The 25936-nt window shown below is 38.1% G+C and overlaps 1 protein-coding gene across 10 annotated transcripts; it reads right to left on the bottom strand.

The window, feature by feature from the left end:
• Window positions 1–554: 554 nt before the first annotated feature.
• TIAL1 (TIA1 cytotoxic granule associated RNA binding protein like 1) lies at window positions 555–20461 on the bottom strand. 10 transcript variants are annotated; one of them, XM_032878588.1, is made up of 13 exons: window positions 20242–20458; window positions 17482–17543; window positions 13562–13658; window positions 8799–8948; window positions 8460–8514; window positions 8214–8301; window positions 6257–6332; window positions 5012–5120; window positions 4596–4691; window positions 4407–4491; window positions 4033–4156; window positions 3553–3692; window positions 555–2724 (listed from the first exon to the last, which is right to left on the bottom strand). In XM_032878588.1, the coding sequence occupies exons 3-13, from the start codon at window positions 13571–13573 to the stop codon at window positions 2598–2600; spliced, it is 1062 nt and encodes a 353-aa protein (XP_032734479.1). In that variant the 5' UTR covers window positions 13574–13658; window positions 17482–17543; window positions 20242–20458; the 3' UTR covers window positions 555–2597. The 10 variants fall into 10 exon arrangements, with proteins under 10 accessions (XP_032734479.1, XP_032734469.1, XP_032734497.1 ...); XM_032878578.1 differs by lacking the exon at window positions 20242–20458 and adding an exon at window positions 18062–18124; XM_032878606.1 differs by lacking the exon at window positions 20242–20458 and adding an exon at window positions 18062–18122 and having other exon boundaries at window positions 8799–8897.
• Window positions 20462–25936: the final 5475 nt, after the last annotated feature.

Below are 25936 nucleotides of genomic sequence, written 5' to 3'. Positions count from 1 at the left end.
GCAGACATAAAAATTACGTGGGAATGGTATGGGGGAATACTAGTAAAGAGATTATTAGAGCAAAGATGGCAGTCAGAAACACATCACCAAAATAAATCTCGAAATATTAATAAGAAACATTTTCTCGTATGCCAAAGAATCTCTGCTGTTGTTTTTAATGAACATGGAAAAGGCAACGATTCTTGGGCTTAAATTGATCAAGATAGCACTGACTTCACTTTGTTATAAAATAGACTTGAGTCTGTGTTAGCTTGACAGTTGAATTTTAAAATGGTGCGTTTCATTTGGATAAGTAGCTTTGTATTTAAAAACCATTTAATATGAAATAACTTCCATTAACTGAGCTGATCATGAAATCTTTGTTTCATATTGAGACGAAGGACACTTTAGAAATAGGTTTTCTATGGCGCTAAAACTAGCTTGGATCATTTTATGAAAACCTAGAACCACCAGGAAAACACCGCAGCTATTGTTCGCTGCTACCACAGTCAGCTACTTAATCTACTGGCAGACCAAAAAAGGCAAACTGAGAATATTGATATATTTAAAAAAAAAAAAAAAAAAAAAAGTCTTTAGTTGTTCAAGTTTCACATATATTCAAGAAATTTTAAACGAGGAGGCATAATTGATATAATTTGAGTGTTCTCCTTATAAAATATAAAGTAACTTTACCATAACATCCCCCAAGGACACTAGCCATAAACAAAGAAATAAGGGTAACTTTTATACAGAAGAGGATCACAGAGGACTCCTGTGGTTAAAACTAAAGTGCCGTAAAAAAAATCTGGCCTGAAGATGAATTTCAGACCCCGCAAATATTCATGTTTAATACATCTGTTTTTCTAAATGGGGGAAGAATAATACCAAAATTATCGTAGTCACCAATTTATAAACCCATCATTATTTTAAAGCTGATTGTAAGACCTTAGACGTTTAAAAAATAGTGCTTTGTGGGTATTAATTGCATCTTACTCTGGTAAGGGTTTTCTCATTTTGGTGCCCAGGCTTCAAAGCAACATTTCAAATACACTGCCCTAAACATTTGCACCCTCTAGCTGTCAGAATTCGAATACATAGGATTTTATCTTGTACATTCTTGTTAGGATAGAAATTTGAGGCAGATTTTATCCACATAGCCAGAAAAATACCTCTGAAGCAAACTTCCGTCTTCTACATCTACCCAATGGGTTCATCTACAAACTCTGCACACGTACAACTCAGCCTCTGATCAGGCTCGTCATCCCATGCACACTACCCACAAGAAAAAAAGTTAAATAAAAATAAAAGTCACAACTCTGTGTACTACTTAAGCTGAATATCCAATTATAAATTGGTACATCAAACTGTCTAAATAAGATGTTTTAGCAATCTTGTTAAAAAAATTCTCGGGCAAAATATATCTAATTTTAAAAAACACCCCAAGATTTTTTTTTTTTTTAAAAAACACTTGTACTATACAACTTATAGGAACCCTGGAATAGGTTTACAAGGTTTTAATCAAGGTATTTACATACCAAGTGATGTAAAGGAAAAAAAAAAAAAAAAGAAATCTGATTTCCAATGACATTTTAAAATGTACTAATGCATCAAAGATTTGTATGAAATTAAAATTAAGGCTTTTTCTGTATAGTAATTTGTATAATTTTAATTTTACATAGTAGCCAACCTTGGAAGTGTCAGTCTTAAACATTCATATCAATCCACGGCATTCAATGCAGTGGAGTGTGTTAAGTGTTACTTCAAATAATTACATTGCTGCTACTTCTATGGTGAAGCATGCTTTTTAAACACTGTAGTTATTCAATATTTACAATGTATATCATTTAAACTTTATGTAAAAGCACAAGTATGACTGTCTGACTTTAATACAAACACCATACTTGGAATTTCCCCCAAAATGAAATGTAATTTACTACAGTTTTAATAATCAACACTTTTTAAAGGTTTAAAAACATGTCTTAATGTGGACCACCAACATTCGCTCAAGTAACTCAGATAATGCTGTTCCTTATTTAGTTTGTAAAATTCCTTTATCAGTCTGGCTTCAGTTTCTTTAGGCATAAAGTTATTTCCTCCAAAGCGACTCCAAAATCATGCAATTTCTTCTCAGTATCACACTTTTTTCTGCTGACTTCAAATGTGGTCCACCTCAGGGGAAGGGAGGGGAGTATCAAGGTTCAGGATGAACTTATATGTGATTCCCAGTTTTCCACGATCCTCCCTTTTTTTGCTCTTTTAAAAACACAGTGAGTTAAAATACTGAACAGCAAGATAAAAATGGAATAGTATCTAAGAATCAAAATGTATTACCCATTTCTCCTATTATATCAAAATTTGTAGTCAGAATTGTCTTTATTGACTTTATTTTAGTTTTTGTACACAAAGAAAAATCATGTTCATATCCATCATGAACAAAAACTTAAAAAGGCAGAACTAGAAGACATGTGTCCTTCACCAAAGCAAAGCTGTGCTAAAGGTTCCAAACATTTCAATTTTTAAAATAAATATTTTCATTTTCCGATGTCTACTTTCATGTCTTCAGAGTGTCACAGGAAACTGAAGCTATCATGAATTACAATTTTGTTTAGAGTCCCAGCTCACTGTGTTTGGTAACTTGCCATACCATATCCAGCTTGGTTAGGAGGAGGTATTACAGGGGGAGGAGCTTGTCCTTGGGGAGGCTGAGCACCAAATCCACCCATCCAAGCAGCAGAAGGTGATTGACTTGGGGGGGGAAAAAAAAATCTTGAGCAAACATGAAGAAAATATTATCCACCCATTTATACAAAAACAAGCAGAGCCCCATCACAGAATAGACAACAAGAAATCAACACACCCACAACAAAGAGAGAAGAAATAAATGACAAGCATCCACACACATACAATACGTATCCCAACAGTAGTCTTAAATTTTTGGTTAACATAATCACAACTTAACACAATGACTTCTCTGAAGAACATCTCAAAACTGATTTTTAAAAAATGACAAATCACCTACCTATCATATATTACACACATGGTACATCAATATAAGAAATTTAAAAATCACAAAATTCATGTTGGAAAGAGAAGGAAGAAGGACCCAGTAAAAATAAAGATCTGGGCTGGTCTGGGGAGAAACGTGCAAAGGACCAACCCACTCTATGAACAAAGGAAAAAAACGCAAGCTACTTTGTACCACATAAATCTTGTAGACTTCTCCCACAAGCCAACAGACACAAATCATTAAATTTCTAAACATATCTAGACAAAGACCTCTTCCATGCAAAAATAAATGAGATAAAATAGATTAGAAATGTAAATGAAATTCTACCAACATCTTATAGAGACAGTAGAAAACATCAAAATGTTACCGCAACCTCACCTTTCACCTAGGTAATAAAAAGCAAATTTTTAGCACTATAAATCACTTTTCAGTAAGGTTTCTATAACACCATGTCGAATAGCCTGATGAATTTACTTTAAATAGATTTCCCCATAGAAAAACACGCTTTTGATTTCTTTTGTCAAAACTGTATCAGTTTCCACACTGGAAAAACCCAGACAACTTACTCTACTCCAAATCCTTGCTGGTTCCACGGTTGCCCGTATACTCCGTAAGGTGGTACTTGCCACCCGTTTGCCATATACTGTCCATACTGTTGTGGGTTTCCATAAACCTGGCTCCACTGCCCCCACTGACTATAGTCGACCTAGGAAAAAACAAATCACCGTTTTAGGGAATAAGTAAGAAACACAGTATTTGAAGAAAGTGGGAGACAAGGAAGAGAAAAACTAAGTAAGCACCCTTATGTGAATAGGACTCTGTTATTTATCATTGTCTAAGTTTATTGGGGTGGTGACACCTGTGGAAAGAAAGTATTAAGATTCAGTTAATACCGCAAAATAATCACTTTCGAAAAAGCATTAATAAAAATAAACTGAAAGCAGCTATATGCTTTATTTTCTGTTTGTTTATTTTACAGTTTCTAAAGCTTTTATGTAGATATGTAAGATGGAAACCTTAAAAAGTGCTGTGAAAAATCGAATTACCTGTTGGAAGTTTTTAGTCATATCAGGAGATTCTTTACCCCAATAGCATTTAACAACATGTCCTTCAATTGTAGTGCCATTCACCGAAACAATGGCATGGGCCGCACTTTCGTGGGTTGAAAATCTAGAAGGGGAAGATATAAGCGTTTTGTTTGTTTTTTTTTTTTTTTAAAGAACTTACACAATAAATAATAGAAACTCATTAGTTTATAACTGTCAACTTGGTGTTTTCCTAAAGTACATTATGCAGGTAGGCTAAAATTCTACATTGCAAAGAACTGCTAAAACAACGAAGGCGGATACCCGAGGGGATCAAAAAATGTAACTGAAAAGAACGGGTCAAATAGCAGAGCAACCTGTAGACAGAATTTTACCTGACAAATGAATAGCCTTTCTCTGGAAAAACTCTTATTTCCATAATTTGTCCAAATGGTGAGAAAGTCTGTCTCATAAGCTGATCTGAGAAACAAAAACACATGAATAAAATACTTAAGGCTCATGACACTGACACTAAGAGGGAAAAAGCTCCTCGGAGAAGGGGAGGAGAAGACCACACACTGTACCTGTTAACCCAGAGGCAATTCCTCCACAGTACACAGTACAATTTTTTGGACTTGACTGGTTTACTACATCTTCAAATCTCAACTGCTTAGTGTTATCTATACACAGAAAGAAAACAAAAATGCTGATGATTGTACAGTCGTATAAAACTGATTACTATGTACAAAGATACACCTCATTGAGGGAGAAAATAGAGAATTTTTTTTCTTGATGCCATGATCTGATCTATAGAATCAGCTGGTTCACAGCCCCAACTATATTAATTATCAAAGCCCAATTATTATTAGACAATTAAATTCAAGATGAACTGAGCCTTACAAAGCTAATAAAATTTAAATTTCAAGAAATCAAGACTACGCTACTTCATGATTTTGTGACATAGCCATAATTTTAACAAGATGCAGTAGATGTATCTTACTTTCTTGTGTACTTTTAGGTGCAGGTGGTTTACGTGTGGCCCAGTTAGTTCTGATCTGACGACCACCCAACCACTGACCTCCCATATGCACAATTGCATTTTCTGCATCCTACAGATAAAAAAGAGAAAGAGCAATTACTAACACAGAAAAGAAAATTGTAGCATATAAGACCAATAAATGAAATAACATGCTGGCACCCCTGGATCCAAATCTTACCAGCACAGGGAATGAATTCAAACAAAACTGAACTAGTATCACAAAAATGATACTAACTATCCCTTGGTATCAACTCCAGTGATACATCAAAACTATATTTATTCACAGATTTCAAAATACTAGTACAACATTTAAGCATCAAGGGAAATTGATCATAATTCAAGTATGCAAGAAAAAATTATAACCCCACTCATTACCAAAAAGAGGGAAAGTAAGACTGCCACAAATATCTTAATCTGATGGCTGACTGAGGTGTAACTTTTACTGAAAAATATACACAACCTCCCAACACTACGGTCTAAATCACCTACCCCGGAATCAACATTCTTGTAGCAAATGAATTACGACTGTGACACAAGATTAATAACTCATTTTAAGACAGAAGACTTCTGCATTAGGATTTAGAATGCTGCCAGTAAAAATGAGTTTATCACAACTAATGGGAATTTGCAATGAATTTAAGCAAAGAAAGAATACAGCTCCTAGCCTTTATCTTGCCACTTCAATAAAACGTAGGTAATTTAAGTTGCTAAAACTGGTCTAAAAAGCTACCATCGAAGCCCACTTTATTATTGGATCTTACAGTTAATACAGATGCTTAAGACATTTTGGTACCTCTTTAAGAATATATGCAAAAATCATGATGAATTGTTTTAATTTTCATTTATATACTTTGCTGTAGTCATTAATATCCTAAGTATGGATGATCATTTAAAAGTTAAAACTGAGATTTTCATGGTTCAGGCTAAATATTATTTAACTTCCTCCAAATTCTGAGATGAGTTCATATGTCCTAATCTTGAGTTTGACTTCCAACACATCTTATCTTCACCAATGCATAAATGCAACCGTGATACACTTTCTTATAACCAGCCTTTTTCCAGCTATTTATTTCCAAGAAAACAATTACACTCTACTATTAAAACACACAAAATTACCTAAAAGGTGTTACAGGCAATATCTAAGAATATTCAAGATTCCGATTAACGACTAAATTTTGGATTAAATTTATATTGAGTTGAACATACCAGTTTGTTATAAAAAGATACAAAACCATAGCCTTTGGATTTTCCAGTTGCCATGTCTTTAACTACTCGGGCATCCCTGTGAAAAGAAGCACAGCTAAATGAGGGAAGTAAGAGTCATCCTCAAAATAAAAACTAAAAGGAACCACACACACTGTATTGTGAGCATTTTTTTAAATAAAATTCCAGTTAGCCCTAATTAACTACTGCCATTCCTGAACTCTCCCTAACGCTTCTTTACCTGTTAGAAAAAAGCAGTAGGACAAAAACATGTAATAAACATGCAACCTAATCAAATAGCCTGCACTTTCTAAACTAAATGCTCAAATTTGAAGATTAATAGGAACAATAGTTTCCTTTTCTAATATTCTATTGGCTAGTGTCCTCTAAGGTTTACTGGTCTATAAATTACTGTAACAATGCTAACTACTTTACCATGCAATCTCTAAATAGTTTAATGTCTTCTGCCTAGTGATACAAAATATATGAAATATTAAAAAATTGAAAAAGAGGTAAAAATAGGAATTAAAAAGGCATACATGGCCTGTTAACAGATTTCTTTATTTTTCTTGGTCAATTCTCTACCATCATTTTGGAGTTTGGGCAGCTGTAAATTTTGAAAAATTGACATTTTCAGAAATTTAAGAAAGGAGAATAAAAAACTAACAACAATGCTAAGCACACCAGTACGAAAACAACAAATTTACACAGAAATTTTAGTGAGTAAGTTAAGATGATTGGAAATATAGAACTCCACTGAATATAGAATGTTAAAATGTAAATACTAAAATATGTATATATAAATAATGTATAATAAGAATAAATAGAAATGAGAAAAAAATCTACAACTGAGTTCCAGTGTGCACAGTTCCTTGCAGTTAGCCTTCAAGATCCTGTCCATTCTTATGAGCAATTCTGCAAAATAACCAGAATGCTATTACTTTTAATTGTGACTTGGACTTTAGAAAAACTGCAGGTCTCAGGTATAAATAAAGATTGAAAAACAGCAACCTGTATTATTTTTTATACTGATTTTTAAAACAGTACTACTTACCACATTTAAAGATTAAAAAGCAAAGCAAATATCAAAATAGAAAATTAAGAATTAAATCTTTCTTTCAAATAAATCTACAGAACAACAAACTGTATACAGAAGAATATTGTTGTTCTTAGGTGAAACATACTCCTTTAAGTAGTACTACAACGTTTCATTTAAATCTACAGAAGTACATAAAATATACGGATTTTAATCAGAAAGATACATTGTAACAGACATTTTATAGAACTTATAAAACCACTTTCAATTTTCCAATATATTTGATTACATAACATACAATGAGATTTGAGCATAAGCTTTGTTAAAATCAAACCACATTTGGGCCCTAACTACCAGAATCAAATACCAATAACAAAAAAACATCTACTAATTAATCCCACATTTATGGCTCAGACAACAAAACATTTTAGTATTATTACAGACTACTTTCAGCTAAAATATCAAAACACATTTATCATTATAATTAAACATGTACATTTCCAATTTAACCACCATATACCCAAGGATTTACCTACTTTTCCTAATTTATAAACTCTTCCTATAAAATTTAATACACAGTATACATCACATTTACTTTTAGTTAACCACCAAATTTTGAAAACATCTGACAGAAAGTTGGACTTTATAATAGGCTTTACCACCCAAACATCTGCTTCAAAGATAACAAACAGAATCACTTAAAAAATTTTAACATATCATACACAGGATTAGATGAAAACAAGACCCCAGAACATTGAAATGACATTAACATTTTCAACAACATCTACTAATCAAAAAAACAAAACAAAACAACAAACAAAAAAATCACACTAACTAGGGAAAGAAAATCTTAATTCCAGTACATGTTAATCATATACAATTTTGCCTATCACTACTGAGTATAGTATTGAGTATGATACTTACGATATTTTACCAAAGGGGGCAAATGCTGATTTGATATCTTCTGTTGTAATTTCTGGACTCAAATCCCCAACAAACACATGGAAGTGATCTGCAATCAAAGCATTTGGTAATCAAATACTTAAAGAGCCAGCTACTAATAAGCCTCTTTCAGGTAACACTAAGGGAAGAAAAACCCTATTTAAGCTGGTAGCGCTGCCAGGATAATTTCAGAACTCTTCCACAGTAAAATGCAGCAGAAGTACTTACTGGAAGTATCTTTTTTCTGGCTACTTGGTGTTGTTGCCCAGTTTACTTTGACCTCCTAAAAATAAAGATTATATTTAATACAATTATTAGGCATGTCATTATGAACCATAACACTTACCACTTATTACATCATTTATCAAACAGGATAATTTTTATAAAAACACTAGGCTGAATAAAAGCAAAACCACCACTCGGCACAGCTGAATATTTGTTTAAAAACTTGCTAAAAAGAACACAAGCTAAAACACACACACACACACACACACACACACACACACACAAGCTAATCTGACATGCAAAAATATATACTCATGAAGTGCCATCATTCTATTATCTTACCTTTCCCAAAATTTTTCTCCCATTCATAGCAGCTAATGCAGCAGCTGCATCTCTGTGTTCATAAAATTCCACAAAGCAATATGGGTCATTGCTTGTATGCTGCAAAACAGAAAATCCAACAGAAGAGTTGACCCTTCTGCTATCGGGTTGCTGAGAAGAAAATCCAGGAAAAAACATTACTGACAGCTAGGAATGTACAAGGTGAGATTGCATAAGCTTATGAAAGCCTAACACTTATAAAAATAAGATTTACAGCTACACCTGACTTTGCACCTCAGAATACTGTTGTACTCAAGCAGAACCATCAAAGCAGTATAGAATCATGACTATCAGTATTAAAGCAAAAAAAAAAAAATACGGAATTCTGGTGAAATATGTTAAATGTAAAACAGAAGTTTATATTAGGCCAAACAAAACCTTAAGGACCACTCCTTACCACTGCTCTTCTCTCTCCCAACATTATTTTCAAAAGGATGAATTCTATTTACGCCTCATAATCCTTCATAAACTATATCCCATGATAAAAGAAAACACAGAAATGAACCAAGTTTACAAACTCTACTTATGATGGAAACTAGGGTGAGTACTGCATAGGAGGAGATGAGATTACGTATTCCTTTTCTGGATAAAGAATGAGAATAAAAACAAAAAAATTTTAAATGTTTAACCAGCTACTGAAATGAACTATCAAACTATCCTAACGAACAGGAGATGCTATATACTTTGAATTTAGTCTTCAAAGACCAGAAAAATATGCTAGTAATCAAGAAAAGAACTTCTGAATAAATATTCCCAGACAATGCTACAATTTTATGTCACCAAAAAAATATAAGAAATCTTTATTAAATATATTCTAACAATATTACACTTGACAGGACTTGGCAAATAGACATTTATAAAGACAATTAGAAAGTATGACCGAAGTTATAGCAACTTTATAATCTAACAACCAAAATGGAAATAAATTTTATATAACTGCAACCGGTATCAAATAGCTACACAACCGTACAAATACATTTTTTTTTTTTGCATAAGGCTAACCAGTGTAAAATGCCCTAAAACAAAACAAAACAAAAAAACTATTTTAAAATGTGGAATTCTAGTTGCACTTACAAGGGGTACAAAATACCAGATAAAATAAAGATCTTTTCAACAACCACTGTTTTTCATTCCAGGAAAGTTTTAGAAGAAAAATCCAAAATAAGACATCTAAAACAATAGTGGCGAAGCAACCAGAAGGCATTTCCTTGAGGGAAAAAAAGTGTGATCATTAATACTGACAAGAAAACTATGGGCTCTCATACAAAAATCCTACTGTAGCCATGTGAATTCTGTTCTTAAGAGGTAGAGAAAGGAAATGGAGAAAAGAGTCCAAAGAAAAACGTGCACTTAAATTCCTCTTGTTAAAGAGTTAACATTTACCAATAACGTTCATTTGTAGAAAGGATTTAAAGGTAAACAGCAACCTAAACTATGCTAGTCAATTTTTCATTTTACATCTATCTCTTCTGCCCTGATGGTCTCTACAGAAAACAATGGTAATTACATCAAGACATACAGAGATCCAATGTAAATCCATAGTAACAAAAGGCTTTAGTAAACTACTCTAACTCATGCAGAATGACTCCAAGTTTACCTAACAGTAAAAGGCTAACCCCATTCAATGTATATGAACATGTGAATGTACACAAACACACACATATTTATCACACTGCATCTCATTTAAGACGCCACTGACTTTTGTCCCAACCCAACTGCCAGAGAATTTTTTAGCCTAAAAACTGATAACATAATAGTATACAGAGAAAGCTAGAATCTAAGATAAACAGTATTTAAAGTAAAAAATCACAAAGCTAAGGAAAAAAAGCATTTTTCATGTACTGAAGTGGAATTTATGGAAAAGAAAATAAACACCTAGATAGTTTGTACTAGAGTTCACGCTCTTGGGAAGCTTCCCATTTATGCCAAGGGACACTCTAAAAAGCAAACATGTCCTTACCTTAATAAGTACTGTCACCAATTTTTGTTGGATGACATAAATGTCAAGACAGAGAAATATGAGATTTTGCAGCTATATACAAGTTTGAATGTAGGAGTTGTAGAATATGGATGAATTAATTCATTTCAAATCCTTCTCCCCACAAATGGCTGATTGTGCACACAAGTTTTAAAAAGAATACTATTAAAATAAATATTTATCAAATGTTTCTCAAAAACTTTCTAGAGAACTCCTTCCACTTTCTCACATCCCATTCTCTCCTAAACCTACTCCAGCTGGCTTCCTACCCAACCAGGCCACTGAAAATTTGTGTTGAGCTCACCAGTGACGCCTCTGCCACCTCTGTGATCCTTTTTCCGTCCTCACCTTGACTCTGAAGCAGAATTCAAAACAGCTAATGACTCCTCCTCCTTTAAATACTCCATTTTAGATTCCACACAACCTCTTCGTTTTCTGGTTTTCTCACTGGAGGATCTTCCAGAAGGCAGCTCTTCCCCCTTTATTCAAACTCTAAACATCACCCTAAGTGTTGAAATGCTCCAGGGCTTAGACCTAGACCACCCTATTTCTATCAGCACTCTCTTTAGTTCAAGGAACTAGATCTTATCTAGTCTCATAATTTAAATACTACTGTCTCTCAGTTTATCCAACTACTCACATATAATGTTCCTTCAGATGTCTAATGGACACCTTCAGTTTAACACTGCCAAAACAGAACTCCTGATTCCCACCATTCTCCCCATCCAGCCTACACCTCCCTTGGTCATGTCCATTTGAGCAAGTAAGTAGTATCAGCATCTACACAACTACAAAGAAGACTCTTTCAAGATGTCTTTTCTAATGTCCTCCTTTCCCTTACAGCCTCCAGCCAATCCAGTCCTACTGATTCCACCTCTAAATTATATTTCAAACTTATCTATCTCTACACCTACCAATCTAAAAAACAAGCCCCCATCATCTCTTACCTAGACTAGTAAATTAAACCCAACTGCTTTCCCTCCTTCCACTCCTAACCCCTTTCAACCCATTCTCCATGTCAGTCTCCAAATAATCTTAAAAATGCAAATGAGTGCCTCATTACTCCACTTAAAACTCCACCATAAACAAAATAAAATCCAATCTCTGTGTCATGGCCCACACTTCCCTAGGTGATTCTGAACTCTGCCTGCCTGCCTCTACACTCATTTTCCACCACTTCCCTCTACTCCCCAGGCTCCAGCCATCCTGCTTTTTGGTTCCATGAATTCACCAAGCTCATTACCAATTCACAACCTTTGTATCTGCCATTCCCTCGGCCTCCAACTCTTAACATAGATGGCACCATCTTGTTATTCCTGTCTCAGACCAAAGAGGTGACATCTTCCTTCACCACCTAGCCTACATAAACACCAACCCTCCAACCCCCCAACACAGAACTGCTTTATTCTCTCCACAGCTCTTATCCCTATCTGCAATTACCTTGTTTACTTGTTTGTTAACAATATTCTCAATAGTATGTAAAACTCATGGGAGTCTCCTCCCTTTTGCTCTCCACTATATCCCCAGAGCTGTGAGCACAAAGTAAATTTTTGATGAATGAAAGAACGAATGAATGAGTAATCAAAGACAGGAAGGAAAGAAGAGGTACTGGAACAGAATAAGGACGATTATTAGTTAGGAAAGACAATCAAAAGGCCAATTTGCTTTACGGGTTTTTCATAGTTCCCCTCCCAGGGTATAACACGAACTCCTTAGCATAGCTTCCGGCCCCTGTCGAACACTCTTGCCTCACCTCCTGGCACCTTTTATGACTAACCCATTCAGAACACCAACCACGCTACGGTCTCTACCTTCCCACTTACTCTCATGAGCACCAGACTGGACCAACATCCTTCTCTCCCACGGAATCCCTTCTTCCTCAGATTCCACGGCCATCCTTCAGTTTCAGCCTAGACACTGACTCCTCCAATAAAGCCTCCCGGACCCAAGACTGTACTGGACCCCAGTGCTCCCACAGCACTTGGTGCTGCATGCTTCCATGGCATTTCTCATCCTCTGTCATTAGTGCCTGGTAACTCCTCTCCTTCATCAGGTTGTAAAATTGTATAGTGCTAAGAACTGTCTTATTCGGCAGCAAATCTCTAGCACTTACCGGAATGGCTGGTAGACAGTAAACAGACTAAGAAGTGTGTGGGAGAATCAAGAGAAAGAAGAGAACAAACTGAAACACGTCTTTGGGCACTGCGACGCAGTCTTAACCAGGAGAGTATAAAAAGGAAGTTTTCTTTGCAAAAAGAAAAATAAAAAGATCGCCCTAACAGTCTGTGTAAAGCTGCTGTCATTAGTACTCACTAGAGATACGCGAGGGGCACGGCGCTACACTGTGCACCTAAGAACCTGCCCTTCTTTTACTACACCGCTTCCGAAACTTTAAATGTGTATCACCTGAATCAGGAACATTCTTATGGGAATTGTACGAAACATTATCTAGCTTCTCAGCTCTCTGAGATAAGTGCTAACAATTTTTTACAAGCACAGTCACTTGAACATAACGATACCCTGAAGAATGACCATATGAGAGTAACGGCACACAAACTTTGTCCTTTCAAATAAAACTCCATCCTAAACCTGCCAGATCGAAGCAGTAAGTCAACACAACAAACATGAACCACTCCATCAGAATAACTTGAGGCTTAATATGGTATTTTAAAATGATACTCATCAACTCATGGATGTCACAACGTTAAACATCACGCTGTCAGCACACGGAACTGGGAGATCTTACCTCTGTTATCATTTTACAGCTTTTACAGGGTCCGATCTGACTGAATAACTGAAGGATAAGGACTTCTGTCACATCTCTGGAGAGGTTACCTACGTATCTGTTCAAGGAAAAAAAGAATACATTATCAGCAATTTCCCTTCAGCTCTGGCTCTAATGCATTATCACTTAATACCTTTTATTTCATTTTAACTTCCTCTGTCTTCAATAAAATTTTTTCCAATTAAGTCTAGTCCAATGCAAGTAAGATTAACCCTCATTTAGGAAAGCAGCCCAAGTGTTCTAAGGTACTAAATTAGGCCACTAAAGTATCACTTCAAACATTTTCTAAAGAAATCAATGTGACCTTGCATACCCCAGAAGCATTATTATTCTGTATCCTACGCATCACTCTCATTTATTAGAATAAAGATAATAAAAAAAATTTAAACCAGTCTCCACATAACTACAATTTCTGGATGTAAAACACAATTCAAAATAATGTGTGTACGTCTCTCTCTCTCTCACACACACTCTCACACACACATATCACCAAAAATACTGATTAATTATAATACCTGATCAATAAAGAGGCATTAGACATAAGGTGAGTTTATCTTAGACCCCCAATAAAAACAATTACGTGAACAAAGACCAGAATTAGAGTAAAGTTAGCAAAACACAGAGATTAGAAGGTTTTGTTTCGTCTTGCTAAACAAGATTTATCGATGACATATCTTCATTGTTTTGTTTTAGGGAAGCAGGGCAAAATGATAAAATTTCCTAGTCTAAAATATATGAGAGCAACAAATACATCGTTATATAGATAAAAAAGCAAATATAAAGATTTCTTCAGAAATTCAGAGGAAATTTAAGACATGTAGGTATACTTTTCACTATGCCTATTTAAAGATCTGGGATTTTTTTAAATTACATATTGAATATACGTATCCTGTATTAAGAAATTCAGAATACAGATAAACTCAGAAAAAAATACCACCACCATCCAGAAATGACCACCCGGTTTCTCTTGTCACATGGATTTAGTATTAATTTAGCTTAATAAATTGCCGAACTTTTAAGTCTTTCTGGTACTCGGTGTATAAATCCTAAAACTCACATTTGTTGTGAATAACCTAATGAACCAAACAATATTTATAAAATTTAACATAGCTTCTCCTGGAAATTAAAAAGATTTATTTTCCTAACGATAATATATAACATCTGGAAACTGAGTACTGAGACCAAAATAAGCCTTGCATCTATGGTTACCATATTAAATACATAACTGCTTTAAGGTGGAACATTCTGAAAGGGAAAAATAAACCAAGAAAGGTAAAGTGTAAAAAAAATTATCTGATTAATAATGAGTAGCAATTTCCCAGTCAGGTAAGAATTTCACTACAACGGGTACTAATATCTACACTGTACTAAAATTGAACCACAAGTCCGATATTACTTAACCACTAAACCAGTGACAAACAGCTTTAGGTCTACTATGCCATCTTTTTCTTATAATTAAAGTAGAGCAGACCCATTGGTAGGCCATGGAATGACACACTTTTTCCAGCAGTAGCAAAAGGTTATAGGATCATAAGCTCACCAGACAACTGCCTGTCCCTTTTTAACTCAGAGGGATTTGTAAGCCTGTATCCAGGGAATAATTTCTTTTTGTACAAGGTAGAACTATCTATAAAGTAAATGAATAAGTGACCTTGGTCTCCTAAATGTTATATTCATTTAGCCTAAAGTGCTAGTTAGTTCATTTCTAAGAGAAAAAAAGAGGAATGGATAAAACTGATTTTCACATATTGTCACTAATAACAAAGTTAAAATAGATCACCACTTTTATATAATGAAATTTAAGTAAACTAAATAGTTTTAAATTTGCATTACTGCTTAAATATTGATTTGTTCCAAAAAAAGTTGCATGGGCATTAGTTACTTTCCACACCTAACAGACACAATTAAAGCTCTTACAGTTTAATAGGATTTTTATTTCAAGTCAATCTTTTCACAGTAAGCTACAAATTTTGAAGAATTTCTACAGGCATGTTTCGATATACTAATTTACACTTCAAGCACCGACGCCAAAGAGCAAAATGATAATCTAAGTTTAGAATGTCATGAAATACAAAAATCCAGGTTAAGGTTTCCTATTTTTTAAATATCTCCTCTAAAAGTTCACTGGTAAAGCAGCAAACTAAATTCCAAACTAATATAAAAAAGGTCTTCCATAACAACACACAGAATATCTTAATTTACCAGACTAAAAGGGATGTAATTCACCATATAATTCCACCTAATTTTACCCAAATCTGACTGCCTTTTTCCTTTACTCAAGTTCTGTAATTCATTCATTTGCATATACCTTCACCCTCCATAATATTCAACAGAGAAACTCCTTATAGCTTTTAAGATACTGTATGACACAGCTTAAGTACCTTACATTACCATAAAATTATGTCCCAAAATAAATACTAACAAAAATATTTAAGGCAGACGTTCAACACCTGACCTGGAAAGAACATCATCTCTTGGCAGTACACTGAAGTATATTTTCTCTTTCTAAATTATAGTTTCCACACTTCACTCTTTCTCTTGTGAAGCAGTCAATATATTCTAAAATTCCAAGTATTTAAGTAGAAAATTTGTACTTGAAGAACACACAAAATAATAGAAAAAGACAAATGGCTCAAATTCTTATATTAAAAGATCAAAGAGAAACACTTAAATTCTAAAACAATTTTTTACTCGAGGAAAAAAAAAAGGCATACCTTAGGTCTATTTTGTCTTCTATGAACAGGAACTGTAGGAACTAAAGCATTAAAAATGGAAAATCATGCTTTTATCCCTAATGTAAGGGTTAAAATCCAATCTGAGACTAGAAACTTGGCAGTTTCACAGTAGGCAAAAGTTCACATTGCCAAACTACTTCCTATGTCCAACTGGGCAGAATTTTAAGTTAAGAACATCATGCCTTTCAGAAGGCTAACCAAGCTTTTTCAACACTTGAATGTGCTCTCACTCTGAAAAGAGTAGCCCTATCAAGGTTGAAATTAATTCATGCACTTTTACACAAGACACTATAGCTAAATTTCCATGAAAGTAACATTTTTGCTTTTGTTCTTGACAAGTTCCTATGTAAGAAGAGATTTTGTAACAATATCCTTCAATGGGCCTCTAATGAACTGATCAATCTGTCAGTATTTCATTTTAGGAAGGAGGCAAGGTGGAGGAAAGGTACAGGGTGAGTACAAGTGAACTGACCACCTACATAAGGGATATCGACACACACACACATTTTAAAGAAACAGAGTATGATTAAGTTGGCCAAGGTGCTTAATTAGAGCAATACAGCAAAATCCCTCATATAGCTCATCAATTTTATAACAGGATCTAATAGTTTCTTCTGTTACTGCCCTCAGATGTTCAGATTATATTCTAAATCACAGCTTTATTTCTTCCTTTTGACAGCCTCTATCAGAAAGAAAGAACAGCCTTAAAGGATGGTACCACATACCATGGTGTAATCCCAGATCCACAATTCCTACTCATTTTGAGGCATTAGATAAATGAAGTTAAACTACAATAGAACACTACTGTAATTTAATGTTGTGTTATAGATTCAGATATACCATGCATCAAATCTGTGCACTCAAAAGCTACCCACAAGTCCGAAATGTGAGTCCCACAAGGTCGATGTCAGGCAGTTTACTTCCAACACCAGATTATACAGCATGATCTCGTTTGTTTTTTTAGATCACAAGTTATTGAATACATATTACCCCAAAATAAATGTCAAATAAGAACAAAGAACATCAGAAAGCAGACCTTTAAAGGATAAATAAACTTTAGGCTCAACATCAAAGCAATTCTATACCACTTTAAATACCATCAAATAAATTAGTAATACTGTAGGTAATGAATATTTAAAGACCTACCTAGGCTATAAACACCATATTGTTTTCTGATGATAGAACCATATGTCTTAGCTTGTGTGTGTCTGCAGGAAAAAAACCTCACTAGTAACACACAGGCATTTTAAGGAAACAGTTTAAGATAAGCTTTGTTAAGAGTACATTCTTTTAAAACATACTGGCCACATGAAAACCTAACCCACAGATCACAATGTAAAATAAAAGGATCTCCATAAACCAACAAAATAAAACCCTACTAGATGTCAACCTCTAAAGTTCATGGTCAAAGTTTTAGTCATGTTACTTACACCTAAGAGAACCCTTTGAGGGGAATTAGGTAAAATGAAAGCTTAGAAAAAACTATACTGTGCATTATTTTTATTAAAATCTGACCAAGAAATCCCAATTCTGAAACATTTGCTTTTATCTCAAAATTCCACATTTGAAGATTTTTAAAAAATATATATACAAATCAACAGACCACACCATGTATGACACGGTCATGTCAGTTCATAATTTTACATTAATTAGGACTTTAAAAAAAAAACAAACTTAATATTAATTCAATGAAAAGAAGTATAATCATTGTAAAATATTTGAGTACCTCTTGTGTTCCAGGCAGTGAACTAAGTGCTGCAGGGTTAAGACCTAGGAAGATGTAGCAGTCCTTGTCTAAAAAAAAACCCTTCCCATAGAGAAGAGTGGGAGAAGGAAAAAGGAAGACAGAATAGTAAAAATGTACTGACATACAGGTACAACTAAGCTCAAGATGTTTCTTTACTCACATGTACGCACGTCACATAATCTTAGACAACTGTAATCATAGACGACTTAAGTGTTTCAGAGAAAGAACAGGAGATTGGAGAAAGTAGAGGTTAAGAAATAAGCGACAAAGTTAGCTCATTAGTCTACTTAAGAAGGGTCCAAGATCTGATGGAGATGAAGATAAGGCAAATGCAAAGATAGTTATAGGAATTAAAGGTAGTGAAATGGCATATTATTTAGCCCGACAAAACCAGGAATTTCTCTTCTTAAGGAACAGACAGATACAGTTAATGAGAAAGGTACCATGAGAATTTACCAATTATTCAGTAGCTATTATGATGCAATGATGACATTTCAGGTTTAGATACAATGTAACTATTCTTTGTTCAATATACACTAGCTAGCACTAAATTCAACTTTCCCAGATGCTTCATCGAAGCACACATGGCTAACTACCCAGCCTTGGCTTCAACAGATCTTAAAGGGCAAATTTCAAATTATCCCAATTCTCTCTTTTCTGGGGAAAAAAGTAAGCAATGGGAGACAGCACAAAATAAAAACATAAATGTTCTCCGGAACAGACTTTTCGCTGAAGCATTTGATGTGCTTAAATTGGCCTCAAATTCTCAAAACAGGATGGCAATTACTTTAGTTGAGACAGAAAAATAGAAATAAAAGAGTGCAAGCCCACCCCACGCCCTCCCCAAAATGAAACAAAAAACCAAACCACTGTAAATAGGTACCTATCTTCTTTACCCAATGGACTTTTCTTTGGCAGAAGAGAGGAGAACCTAGTCAAACTTCCTGAGTACCCACCCACCTTCATCTATTCCCCCAAAGTAATTTCCCCAACAGAGAGCAGAGCCAAGTGGACTATGATCATATCAATACCAGGCAGAGGCAAGAGAAAACAAAGCAGCGATCTGACTCCTGGTACTCGAGGTAGGTGTGCTGAGCTTCCAGAGGCTAGGAAAACCGAAGGTAGCCAACGTTTGATTAGCAATTACTCCGATTTTTTTTTTTTTTTTTTAAATGCAGGAAAAAGAAAGGAGTGCCACACTATCCGGAAAGGAATGCAAATGCTGAGTCATCACTCTTCATTAGGAAAGAAAGGAAAACTCGAATAAGCAGTTGGAAGATGAAATTCATTCATTAGATCAGGCTTCAGGTAAAAACAAAACAAAACAAAAAACAGCAAGATAAAAGAAAAGGCGCTCAGAAGATACACATCGAATAGTGGCCAGACATCACTTGATCCAATTCTGAAGGTCTCAAAGAGCAAACAGATTAGGAGGAGGTAACACCAAAAGAGCAAAAGCAGTTTAACAACTGGTTGTCAGTTTAGCGTAGGTAGTGCTCAAAGTAAACTTCCAAGAAGGGAAAGATGCTCCCGCGGCAAGAGGCATCCCTTTTGCACTTCAAAAGTAGCGGGCGCTTGGCGAGTATCTCTGACAGCGTGGGCGGGGGCACGTGGGGCAGAAAGAGAGCAGGGGGTTGAGTGGAGTCAGAGTGTCCAGTTTCCTCGGAGAGCTTGGCTTGGGAGAAGACCCGGGAGCGATGGAGCTGGGGACGTGCAGGGCGAGAGCGCTAATTCCTCGGGGCCCGCGGGGCACGAGGCTGCGGTCCCACCCCCGGTCCCACCCCCACCCAGGCCCTGCCCCCGTGGGGACCGGCAGCTCCCGGCCCAGTCCAGGGCCCCCACAGCAGAGGGGGAGCAGGAGCTCTCCCGGGCCTGACAGCCACAGCCGTGCAGAAACCCGGCCTAGGAGAGGTATGCAAAGAAGGGCGCGAGAGGAAAAGGTCGAAACAAACCCCAGACCCCAGGAAGTGACTGGGGGAAGGGAGGGCTTCCTTCCCAAGGAAAAGGGGACAGAAGAGGAATGCACTTCACGTCCACGCCACCCCGGCCAGGGAGCCGCCGTAAGTCCCAGCTTCGGCCCCACTCTCCTGTTCCCTCCCTCAGCGTCCCGCGGTGCCCGGGCCTCTCGGCGTCTGGCAACCCCCGTCTCGGGTACTCACAGAGTCCGGGGCTGCCCGTCGTCTTCCATCATGGTGGGTGCGACGGAGCGATCCCGGGACAAGGGGGAGGGCAGGGCTGGGGAGGGGAGGGGGTGGGGAGGAAGGGGAGGGGGGCTCCGGGCACTGGCTGGGGACAGAGGAAAAGCCACCGAACCCTGCTCTCGGGCTCTCTCCCCCCAGCCCGCTCCGGACACTGCGCTCCAACCAGGAGGAGCAGGAGGAGGAGGAGGATGAACAAAATGGCCACCGCCACCAGCCAGGCAGGAAACGGGGCAGAGCGCAGGCGCGGCCCGCCAGGTCACCGCTCAGGCCAGCCGCGACGGCCTGTAAAGGGAATAACTGAGTGGGGGAAAAAACAGGCTGCTAAGGAAACCCTGTGCCCAGTCCCGACGAATCACGTCGTCGCTGAATGCCTTCTGGCCGGCTGAAGCCCAGCCAGCTCATGAAGAGATCGAGTGAAAAGGGAACCGCCGTGCAGCTGAAGGTTCTGGGAATTGTGGTCCTGGAAATGAGAGAGGGAAACACTTCTCCAGAGGATTTCTGGGAACTGTAGTCCAGAGGAGACGGCCGGTGCCCGCGGCGCGCTGGGTCGCGAAGAAGAGACTTCTGGGTAGTGTAGTCATACGTGAGGACGTGCGGCGACCAGGAAGTCGGCGTGCTAGAAGAAGAGAGAGACAATAAAAGCGACGTTAAGGCGGGGAGACGGGAATGGGAAAAACGCTTGCCGGGAAGTAAACTACAAGTCCCAGAGTGCCTCGCGCTGGGGGCTGTCCTAGCCCTGCTCCGAGCATTTCAGGGCTCTTCAGTGGGCGCAGCTTGTGCTACGGCTCCGCCTTCGTCCAGCCTGAGAGCGGTTTCTTTAACTGCGTCCGGATCCGTGCTTTGGCTCCGCGTGGTGTCCGAGTCTGCCGGCCTTTCTAGCCGTCCTCTGTTCATCAAAACAGCCGACCCGTGGTCATCAACCGCCGACCCGCGCGACGTGCTGGAGGGGCTGTGGTGGACGTCGGGTCGGGCTGAGCTGGGAACTGCGCTCTTTGGGTCCCCTCGGGCTTCCTAAGGTCCGGCCGTGTCTTTTGGGCGTGTTTTCCCGCAGTAGGTATTCCTGGCCTAGGCAGGCTGTTTGTTTCAAAGGTTCCCCCATCCGTCATCTCGTCGGATAAGGTGGTAAGTAGAGCGCTCTACTTATCCGTTAAAATGACTCATCGAGTCCGTGTAAGGTGCAGTGATAATGCCCTCAAACCCCTTACTTAATTCTTGGAGTGGGGAAAAAAAAAAATCTTTGGGCAGAGACGTGCACAGACTTAAGGTTGTGTTTGCAGATACCCATCATGTAGACGGGAAATGAAGTCTTCCTTGAGAGGAGGGAGTTGTTTTCAAACTGCTGTAGGCCTGTAGAATGTTTTTTGTTTTTTAAAGATTTAATTTATTTGACACGGAGAGATCACAAGTAGGCAGAGAGGCAGGCAGAGAGAGAGAGGGAAGCAGGCTCCCTGCTGAGCAGAGAGCCCGATGCGATGCGGGGCTCAATCCCAGAACGCTGGGATCGTGACCTGAGCCTAAGGCAGAGGCTTTAACCCACTGAGCCACCCAGGTGCCCCCGTAGAATGTTTTTGTTTTTGTTTTTGTTTTCCCACACCCGTTCACGGTGCGCTTACGTCCCCTCTCCCCACCACCTTTAGGAGAATGTTACCGAATTGGTACCCGTTCCTGGTGAAATGTGATAAAGATTTCTCAGCTTGTTGCCAAACCTTTTTTTTTCCCCCCCACTAGGTGACATTTTAATTTACAAATTGGCATCATTTTGGTCGACAAATATTTTGTTGCCCAACCTTAAAGGTCCCAGTTAAACAGCGCCTTGAGAGTTGGCTTTGCCAACATTTACTGAGGTTGAGGGGGATTATGAACCTGGAAAGCTTCATAGACTCCATGGCAAGGAAGTTGAACTCCTAACTTAAGAGTCAGTGGGAATAGCAAAGCGCCCAGAAACCAGGATCCAGGGTTAAAGTATATAGTTATTTGGGGAGGGAGAAGAGGGGAAGGTATGGTGTAGGGGTCTTGAGAGCTGAGAGAGGTGGGCTTAAAGAATTGTATTGTGAAGGATTTGTATCAGGCTGAGGAGCTGAGCTTTGGCTTTGAAGCAGTGAGGAGTCATTCAAGACTGGGGTTTTTTGCTTTTATTGGACCTAGGTGTAGAACTGGATTTATCATAATCCACCTAATCCTTGATCCATGCCTGGCCCATTGTATTAGTTTCCTATTACTGCTGTGACAAACTTAGAGCCTTAAAATAATAGGAATTTATTATCTTAGAATTCTGGAGGTCAGAAGTCCAAGATCGGTTTCACGAGCCTAACATCAAGGTATTGGCAGGGCTGGTTCTTCCTGAAGTCTCGGGAAGGAATGGGTTTCTTGCCTTTTCCAGCTTTTAGAGGCTGCCAACATTCCTTATTTTTTGGCCTTACCCACCCTCTTCAGAAACAGCATAGCAACTTCTTTCCTCTCTGAACTCTGCTTCTATCCTGACACCTCTTTCCGACTGATCTTCCTGCCTTCTTCTCTCACCTGCAGGACCCTTTGTGATTACACTGGGCCCAGGATAATCTCTCTAACTCAACACCTTTAATCACATCAGCAAAGTCCGTTTTCCCCCCCTGAAACACATTTACTGATTCTGAGGATTAGGATTTAGGCAACTTTGCTAGGCCATTTTCCAGCCAACCACACACAACCCACCTTTATTAATTTAATTGCTTTTAGTGTAATAATAGCTGTGAACTCTCCACCCTAAAAAAAAAAGTTATAGTGACAACAATTTACAACCAAATGTGTGGTTTGCCTCCCCCACCCCCACACTAAGTGATCCTCTTGGATCTCCTCTCATGGGGTGAAAATAATCACCAATCTTCACTATTCCTTGTTCTCCTTTTTATAATTTTTTATTCCATATATGTATTTGTACGGAATATAACTATATACAGAGAGAGACTGTGTGTGTATACAACATATTTTCAATTGTTTTACATATAATAAAAAAAGAGTATGCCCCCCCAAAAGAAAAAGAATATGCCACTACACACCTATTAGAATAGCTAAACTCCAAAAAAATAAATAAATAAATAAATAATAGCTGAACTCCGGAACACTGACAGCACCGAATGCTGGCAAGCATGCAGGGCAGTAGGCACTCATTCATTGCTGATGGGGGCGCAAAATGGTACAACCACCTTCGAAGACATTTTGGCAGGTTTTTTTTTTACAAAGCTAAACCTAGATCCTAGGTATTTACCCAAATAAGTTGAAAAATTAAGTCCACACAAAAACATGTGCGTGAATATTTACAGCAGTTTATTCATAATTGCAAAAAGTTGGAAGCAACTAAGATGTCTTGCGATAAGTGAATGGATAAACTGTGATATACTCAGACAATAGAATATTATCCAGTGAAAGAAAAAAAAAAAAAAAAGAGCTATCAAGCCAGAAAAGCCTATGGAAGAATCTTAAATGCATATTGCTAAGTGAAAGAAGCCAGTCTGAAAGGGCCACATACTGTATGATCCAATTATGTGCCATTCTGGAAAAGGTGTAATTGTGGAGACTAAAAAGATTATGGTTGTCCAGGGCAGAGGAAGGAAGAGGAATGGGTGGTGCACAGAGCATTTTTACTGCGGTGTAACTATTTTGTCTGCTACTGTTTGTTGGATCCCGCAGAACTGTGCAACTCAAAAGAGTGAATCCAAGATGTAAACTGTGGGGACTTTAGTAAATAGTAATGTATCAGTATTGGTTCGTTACTTGAAACAAACATACCACATAAATGCAAGATGGTAATATTACAGAAACTATGCTGTGGTGGGGAGAGGGTGTATTGGAACTTTGTACTTTGGGCACAGTTTTTCCATAAACCTAAAACTGCTCTAAAAAAATAAAGCCTGGGGACACCTGGGTGGCTCCTTCAGTTAAGCATCTGCCTTTGGCTCAGGTCATGATCCCAGGGTGCTAGGATTGAGCCCCATGTCAGGCTTCCTGCTCATCGGGGAGTCTGCTTCTCCTCCTGCCTTCTGCCCCTCTCCCCTGCTTGTGCTCTCTCTGTCTCTCTAATAAATTAATAAAATCTTTTTTTTTTTTTTTTAGATTTTATTTATTTATTTGACAGACAGAGATCACAATTAGGCAGAGAGAGAGGAAGGGAAGCAGGCTCCCTGCTGGACAGAGAGGCCCCAGTGCTGGGCTCTATCCCAGAACCCTGGGATCATGACCTGAGCCAAAGGCAGAGGCTTTAACCCACTGAGCCACCCAGACGCCCCTAAATTAGTAAAATCTTTAAAAAAAAAAAAAAGTCTCTTATAAAGGAATAAATGTGCTTCTGTATCCTTTTGAAATTTTTCTCACCTAATTTAAGATGCAGCCATATTTTATGTATCTGACTTATTCATTTTCACTATTGTGTGATTTCCAGTGTGTGAATAAACCACACTTTGTCTGATTTTTCATTGATAGATATTTGGACTACTTCTGGGTTTTTACTATTATGAATGGTGCTGCTATGAACATACTTTTGTGTATCTCCCACTACATAGGTAACTTTCTTTGGTCTGTTTGGGTTTGTACCTAAAGTAGAATTATTGGGTCACAGGATATGTGAATATTCAATTTTAAAAGATAATGTCAAATATTTTTCCAAATATTTCCATGAGCAGAAGGCAGATTCTTAACTGACTGAGCCACCCAGATGGCCAGATAACCATTTTATGTATGTCTGTATGTATGTATGTTAGTCACCATACAGTACATCATTCGTTTTTGGTGCAGCGTTCCATGATTCATTGTTTATGTAGAACACCCAGTGCTCCTTGCAGTCGGTGCCCTCCTTAATACCCATCACTGAGCTCACCCATCCCCCCACCCCCAACCATTATTTTTTAACTGCAATTACTAAACAGCTCTCCCCTGCCCCCAGTTGATGGGATATGCTCCCTCTGTCATTGTGCAGTTTGGGTCCTCTAAGAAGACACCAAAATGGGATTTGATGTGCAAGAAATTCCCCAAGGGAAACCTGTGAAGGATGGAAGGAGGAGAGAACTGGAGTAGGCCAGGACTCCCACAGCAGAGGTGGGAGACTTGTCAAAGGAAAGAAGGAAGGAAGGAAGGATTAGCTAGCAATTGCCTCAGACATTGTGTGACTCAAAGTCTTGGCTAGGCCATTGAGGTGCCCCAGGGCAAAGAGTGCCCCTTAGAAAAACTCCGTGTAGAGCAGAAATGGCCCAGCCCCAGTAATTCCACCATCTCAGTGACAGGCTGAAAGCCCTGGGAGATGGCAGGATGGCGCCTGCGTGAATGCCGCGCGGGGATGAAGTTGCTGTCTTCTGTCCCGGAGGAGACCTGGAGGCCATCCACCAACTACACTCCTTGCAGCAGCTTCTCTTGCAGGGCCATCTCAGCTGGGCACCTTCTTGGCCACCAGAGTTTCCTTTCTGCCCAGGTTTGTTTCTGGGCTCTCTTATTCCATTGGCCAACTTGTCTATGCCTGTGCCATGACAAAAATAGATCCTCCTAATAAGTTCTACACTTGATCTTAGCCAAAAGGATAAGTTCTAATCCTGGTGGCATTAGTCACATCTTCAGACGTGTCCTTGTTCTTGGTCCTTAATCCTTCATGTGTATGCAGAGCTTTTAAGCAGAGGAATCAGATCAGATC

Source organism: Lontra canadensis, unplaced genomic scaffold (genome assembly GCF_010015895.1).
Source record: "Lontra canadensis isolate GAN:19392208 unplaced genomic scaffold, GSC_riverotter_1.0 scaffold3, whole genome shotgun sequence".
Taxonomy (NCBI): domain Eukaryota; kingdom Metazoa; phylum Chordata; class Mammalia; order Carnivora; family Mustelidae; genus Lontra; species Lontra canadensis.
This window is presented reverse-complemented; position numbering and strand designations above follow the sequence as displayed.

Bases quoted from the DNA above. Each gene is read 5' to 3' on its own strand.
- TIAL1 (XM_032878558.1), bottom strand. From the start codon at position 20,273: ATGATGGAAGACGACGGGCAGCCCCGGACTCT. The intron at 8,949-13,561 runs GTAAGATCTCCC...TTTTCTTCTCAG, and splicing joins GCTGTAAAATGATAACAGAG to CAACCCGATAGCAGAAGGGT. The intron at 2,725-3,552 runs GTAAGTTGTCTG...TCCCCCCCCAAG, and splicing joins CAGCAAGGATTTGGAGTAGA to TCAATCACCTTCTGCTGCTT.